The 7038-nt window shown below is 33.4% G+C and overlaps 1 protein-coding gene across 1 annotated transcript; it reads right to left on the bottom strand.

Moving 5' to 3' along the window:
- Positions 1-1274: 1274 nt before the first annotated feature.
- Positions 1275-3923, bottom strand: LOC136235825 (small ribosomal subunit protein eS4z). The gene is made up of 5 exons (XM_066025873.1): positions 3802-3923; positions 2654-2731; positions 2373-2553; positions 2056-2153; positions 1275-1934 (listed from the first exon to the last, which is right to left on the bottom strand). The coding sequence occupies exons 1-5, from the start codon at positions 3802-3804 to the stop codon at positions 1500-1502; spliced, it is 795 nt and encodes a 264-aa protein (XP_065881945.1). The 5' UTR covers positions 3805-3923; the 3' UTR covers positions 1275-1499.
- Between the last annotated feature and the right edge of the window lie 3115 nt (positions 3924-7038).

Genomic DNA, 7038 nt, shown 5'->3' with positions numbered 1-7038 from the left:
TTAAGAATTATGACCTAATTAATCATTGTTTACCATTTGTAAACATCATATGACATCTAAATGACCTTCGCATTTATTATTCAATATTCCTATCTCTTAGACCTTACGTTAAATTATTTAGAATGAAAATCACTTGCAGCAAACATTGTAAAAAAAATTCTTTTTGTTTTATAAACAACGTATGGTTGATATTTATTAAGCTTTGAACTTTATATAACTTTAAAAGTGCTTGAATGGAATTGTACGAAGAAGGTGAAAGACAATGGAAACAAGAGAATATATATATATAAATCAATTTTGTATATGAAAAGTCAAATCGTATAAAAGTTTAAAATATTTACAAAATTACCCCTTGTTAAGTGATTATTTTTAGAGAAAAAAAAAATCACAAATACCAAATACCAATCTGCAAGTTCATAAAACCACAACAGTTTCTTTTAAATTAACTCTTAGAAAAATTGTTTATAAATATATAAATATTATTTACTCATTTATTACACCATCGATCTGACCAACCTGATCCAATCAAGTAATCACTGACCTAACTATAAATTCAATTTGATGTCCGACCCGTTTCTAATAACATTGCAAATTATAAAGAAGTCACCTTTATCTTAAGAAAGCACAGCCTAGTAACAGGATTTCCTTATTTCATTATACCAATTGATTAAATGGTTCAAAGATCTCGAGTTCAAAGTAAACTCTCGTTAAAGAGAATCCACCAAAATAGTTTTGGTGTCTAACCAGACTTAAAACCGATTAACTAAGCCAAATTTTAAGCCAAATTTTAAGCCAAATTTCCTTCTTACGAATGATTTCAAATGAACCATGAGAAATACATGGCCTGCAAAATGCATGTGATTCAGGGTCTATGATACTCAGAATTTTGGCTGCCATACCATTGTCGACACGATATGACACTGGTATGAATTTGTGTCAGACACTGTTGAAGAACATAGGATACGGTTATGTTTTTCAGAGCAATTATTCTCTTTAAAAGAATTTGAAACCTCCTAACTCTAAAGAATTTGAAGCGTCTTGTACCGTGGGAATAAAAAACAAACAATAAGTCTCTGTAATTCTCTAATCTTTTCTCTTCCCTCCTAAACCCTAATTACTCCTACATTATAAAATCTTCACCAAGAATAAATACAAATTTAAGACAGTATCCCCTCGGCCAAAATTTTCAAGCTTACCGTACTGGATACTCGGATCTGTACCAGTATCGGATTCGAGTTCCCGAGTCCATGGAACCTCTTATCAAAACCAAGATATTAAGCAAACAAATTTAATTTAACAGAAAAAAAAGCTTCATAGTTGTAAATTGAGCCTATAGATAAAAATAAAAACAATTGGAACTGCAATGCACCTAGAGAAAATCAAGTAACCTCATCAAGGGTTCAATAAAAACAAACTCCCTTTCGGCATGAAGTTTGAAGGGTCTCATAAGCAAGTAGACATAGTACCTCAAAAAAGTTACCCTAACCTTAAAAGCGTTTTTAGGCAACTGTTTGTGCTGCTGCAGCCTGCCTCTTTCTCGCCTCCTCAATGATGGACAGCTTGATACCTTTGCCTTTTGGAAGAGACACCCATGGTTTCGTCCCCTTTCCAATGGTGAACACATTTCCCAACCGGGTAGCAAACTCATGCCCGGTCGCATCTTGGATGTGTATAGTCTCAAAACTTCCCTTATGCTTTTCCCTGTTTTTTATCACTCCAACTCGTCCTCTGTTCCTCCCTCCAGTCACCATCACAACATTGCCCACATCAAACTTGATGAATTCAGTAATTTTGTTGCTCTCCAGGTCTAGCTTTATGGTGTCATTGGCTTTGATGAGTGGATCTGGATAACGAATAGTGCGCCCATCATAAGTGTTAAGGTAAGGGATTCCCTTTTGGCCAAATTGAACCGAGCGGACTTTGCAAAGCTTGAACTGCATAACATTGATTATACACAGAATTTAGTCCCTGGACTAAAATTTAACATTTGATCTCAGTTAGAGCACACATGATTTATATAAAACTAAAGTCTTATGTGATAGAAAGAGACATAACCTTTGCCTCATCATCTCTAATGGAATGGAGACGGAAGCGGCCTTTGGTGTCATAGAGGAGACGGAAGTTCTCATTTGTTTTTGGAATTGACACAACATCTGTGCATGCAAAAATTAAAGCAAGGTAATCAATATTTTACAAAATCACACCTTCGAAAAGATAAAACACAATAATAACATATTCGGCCAAACAATTATGCATGAAATTTGGCCATTTATCAACAACCAATGCTCAAAAGGAAGAAATCAGTAAAAGCTGCAAACATTTAAGCGCAATGTACATAGAAAATAAAAGTGCGAAGCCAGAAGTCCACATACCCATGAAACCAGAAGGATATGTTTTATCTGTCCTAACCTTCCCATCAACAAGAACATGACGCTGCATTAGAATAGCAATAACTTCACGATACGTGAGAGCATACTTAAGCCTGTTACGCAGAATAAGGATTAACGGCAAGCATTCCCTGGACTTGTGAGGTCCAGATGATGGTTTGGGTGCCTAATAATATAACAGAAGAAACAAAAAGTAAGGAATTAGAGCCACAAGAACAGGTATGTATATACAAGGATAATTGAGTTCAAATAGATAGTTAACATACAAAAGCACCACCAAGTTTGTCAAGCATCCAATGTTTGGGGGCATTGAGCCTCTTCAAGTGTTTCTTCAAGCCTCTTGCCTGCAATGCATCAATAAAATATGGGCTCAGCACACATCTTAATGACAGATAAACATCCCACAAGTGTACCTTATACTCTTCTAACAGTTTATCAGAGAAAAAAAATAATGTAAGTATTAATGTATGTCTACTATGAAACAAATAAAGTATCAAAAAAGGAGCATTACTACAACAAAGCAAGCCATCTGTTGAAAAACCACGAACCTTATAGTTCCCATATTTTGGAATAGGCCACACACAATCTAATGCTTAACAAGAGAAAACAGAAATTACAGGACTTGTGCAACACCAGTAAGAAAACTCAAACTAGCTAATCTGAAAAAAATAGCTAAAAATAACTCAATACTGCATTAAGAATGTTACATACACACATATATAGATTAACAAAAATTTGTCGTTACTATGGCAAATAGCCAAATACTCTCAAAGGAACAATATCAAATGGCAGAGATAGCATTTTGAACTTGAAAATTTTGGAAGAAAACAGAGTCGTGATATAATTCATCTAAATTGCAAGGAACAGTCATATTTCATATATGATATACAGTACGACCGGACTTGTGCAACACCAGTAAGAAAACTCAAACTAGATAATCTGAAAAGATAGCTAAAAATAACTCAATAGTGCATTAAGAATGTTACATACACACATATATAGATTAACAAAAATTTGTCGTTTCTATGGCAAATAGCCAAATACTCTCAAAGGAACAATATCAAATGGCAGAGATAGCATTTTGAACTTGAAATTTTAGGAAGAAAACAGAGTCGTGATATAATTCATCTAAATTGCAAGGAACATTCATATTTCTAGCCAAACGACAGCCTTCGCTCTCTCATATACAGTACGACCGGCCATAAACCCGGAATATATACTAAGAACTTTTAAAATAACAATGAAATCTCGAAACCGTATAACAAAAAAGTATAATCTCGTCTGATGATATGCAGAATAAATTCCTAGCTACAATCAATAAAAAGAAAAACATATCAGAATATAAAAGCATCTACCTTGTTTTACAGTCAGAATTCAGAGGACATAGAAGAATAAAAGATGGAAGAAATCTTACCATTTTTCTTTTCTCTGTTGATTACTCTCTTCTTCTCAAAGTAACTGATCAGAGAAGCCGCCTCACCCTGTAACAGCAAAGAAAAGAAAGAGAGAAACCTTATACCGCAACCCTAAATTTTATTTTGTTTGTATTTCCGTAAATACCCCTCCGTGAAATCTGTCGAGTAAATTACACATGTAGTACCAAAATTTTAATCCCAATTCACTTTTGTACTTAGATTTAAGGCATTATACCCATTTGGATCCCTAAACTAAAACTTCAAAATCAATTAGGACCCTAAACTATCAAAATCATCAATTAGACTCCTGATCTGAGCAAAAATAATCAATTGAGTCCCTATTCTATCCTAAAATCGGAAACTATGACTATTTGATATAAACTGTAATAATATCTATGTTGATTCAAAATGAGTTTCAGAAAGAAGGTGTGAAATTGTTCAACCGAATAATTTTCAATGAGTCCTTAATTGAAGATTTTTGTTTAGAATGAGGACTCAAATGATGAATTGACTTTAAAGCCATAGTTTAGGGACCTAAATGGATGTTATGCCTAGATTTAATTTTAGAAAAAAAAAACCATAATTAGGCCTCTGGATTTTGGAGCAACTTCTTAATCAATTATTTTTTCATAATTAACCATTGATGATCGATTCTGATATGGATCAATCTCTTATTTAACTTTTCCATTATGTTTGAGCTGCATACATCGTTAAGGCAATTTGACCAGTTGACATGTACAAATAAAAATAAGAGTATTTTTTACGAGAGAAAAAAATTAAAAAGTAAAAAAAAAATGATGTAAATTAATTTCCAGTAGGTTCTTCCAATCCCGATCTTCTCCTCTTAAATTTCACGATTTCCAACATCAGAATCGCTAAATCGATCTTCTCCCGTAACACAAAAATTCATTTTCAATAGGTTCTTCCAAGCTCGATTTTCAGCTTAGAAAAACCTAATAAAAATCGATTTTTTAATTTCTTTTTACTCTTTTACCCTTAGTCAAGAAACTTATTTTTTATTTGTCCACATGGAAGTAAAAATATCCACATCAGCAGACCGAATCCCTTAACGACGTTTGTCGTCCAAACTCGATGGAAAGGTTAAATAAGGGTTGAATCCATAACAAAATCAATGATCAATGGCTCAATATGGAAAAATAATTGATCAGAGACTCGATCTTTAAAACATATAAAATTTAAAGGCTTAATTATGTTTTTTTTTTTTTTTGCCATTTGTAAATATTATTCAATGTAAATTTCTTCTTAAAATGTTAATTAACTTGTATGGACAATAATGGGGTACATAAATTAGACACAGAGATGAATTGGAGGGTATATTGGAAGGTTAGCCGACTAGTTAGACCGCAATTGGATAATTTGAGATAAGTAGTTAATTAAATATATGTGATATCATGCTAAATGATGTTACATGCATGATGTCAGCACCATCCTCATCAGGTCTAAGTCCAAAGTAATAAAGGCCTAAACAACATCTATGACAGCGCATGGCCCACTTCAGCAGCCCGACTGTGTATATAGAAGAATAAAAGACAGAAGAAATCTTACCATTTTTCTTTTTTCTGTTGATTGCACTCTTCTTCTCAAAGTAACTGAGCAGAGAAGTCGGCTGTAACATAAAGAAAAGAAAGAGAGAAACCTTATGCTGCAACCATAAAATTTATTTTGCTTGTACTTCCGTAAATGGCACTCTCTTTTTTCTTATTGAAATTGGTCGAGTAAATTACACATGTAGTAACTAAATTTTAGTCTCAATTCACTTTTTGTTACATCTATAACATGACAATTTAGTACATTTTACAGGTCAATACGAGGTTGACCAATTTTAAGTAAAAATTGGAGTCATAATACATTCAACTAATATAAAAAAAAAAATATATATATATATATATATATATATACTATCTTAGTTTCTCTCCTAAATTCTAATTTTAACTATATCTCTTCCATGATAACTAGGCGAACTGAATTTGTGTGCTCAAGTTTGGCTCGTTTATAAAAATGATATAAATTTATCTAAATATTTTCAAATAAGATTAATTTTATTCAATGGAAAATTTAAACGAATTGGTTTGATAGTTATTTGATTGTCACATCAGATCTTCCAAATAAATTTGTCAATATATTAAAGCATCTTCGTAATTTTTGTTGGTTATTTATAACTATACTAATAACACAGTAAACATTGTAGGTATTGATGTGATACGATCTTAATCGAGCCTGATGGGGACCCTTTGATGACTTAAATAAGATAGAAAAATAATCAAAGAGGCGTCAGGCACCAGCGACCTAAGTTAGTGAAAGTGAGTAGAGGGAATGATTTAAGTACCTTTTAGTGCATTGTGTACCTTGTATTTATAGAAAAATCAGGGTGCATTCTCTAACTGAGGGTAGAGGTCCATGTGGCAATCAACAACTGTGAGAGCATGTTGTTAACTAGAAATGGTTGTAATGGTATCATTTGTAATTCCGTGAATCACAGCGTTGGGCGTAGGTACAAATGTGCATGACTCTAGTGGTTACTATTGAGGAGGGGTGTCTTATTGATCCATGTGTATTATGATAAATTATATGATATGAGATCCCCCTCATCTGAAGTCTCAAGATTGCAGTGCTTTAAGGCTTCATTGTGGTAGATGGATGAAGGTCGAGTCCTTATGGGCTTAGGCCGGTGTAAGGTTGAAGGTAGTGTTCGAGTAAGAATGAACTTTGTCTTGTGATTTGGACAAATTTACCAATCGATTGAACTATTGAAAATCTCTATCTAGTTTGAGAAATATTTTGTTGACATATTTGTTTGATGTCTTTTGTCTCAGGGGGGAGTAGGTGGAAACTGAAGGAAAATAGGCAAACGTTTGGCAACGGAAATATAAAATTTTAACCTATTTCCTTTAACCAAGATCCGTTAATCGTTATTTCATATAAAGAGGGATAGAAGAAAATGCCTTTCTAAAGAACTATCTACTGTTGCTAGCGAAGTGCCCTCAACTCTAGATCCGAGTTCATGAGCACAAGACCAAACACAAGATCAAATTAATTAGAATTCAACCAAAGTATAGCAACCAAAATAGATTGCCTCTAATTAATCAACACAAGATCAATGATAAAGAGAAAGAGATAAAATCAATTGAACGGAAGCAATTGGTGGAAATCTCATCCTCAACAGTGGGGGTCGAAATTTCTCTCTCTCCGGAAGGACTAGGGTTGGCCGAAATTCT

Source organism: Euphorbia lathyris, chromosome 7 (assembly GCF_963576675.1).
Source record: "Euphorbia lathyris chromosome 7, ddEupLath1.1, whole genome shotgun sequence".
Lineage (NCBI taxonomy): Eukaryota > Viridiplantae > Streptophyta > Magnoliopsida > Malpighiales > Euphorbiaceae > Euphorbia > Euphorbia lathyris.
The sequence above is the reverse complement of the archived record's forward strand: the minus strand, read 5'-3'. Positions and strand labels throughout refer to the sequence as shown.

Bases quoted from the DNA above. Each gene is read 5' to 3' on its own strand.
- LOC136235825 (XM_066025873.1), bottom strand. The intron at 2,554-2,653 runs GTATGTTAACTA...TTATATTATTAG, and splicing joins ACAAACTTGGTGGTGCTTTT to GCACCCAAACCATCATCTGG. The intron at 2,154-2,372 runs GTATGTGGACTT...TTGCATGCACAG, and splicing joins ATATCCTTCTGGTTTCATGG to ATGTTGTGTCAATTCCAAAA.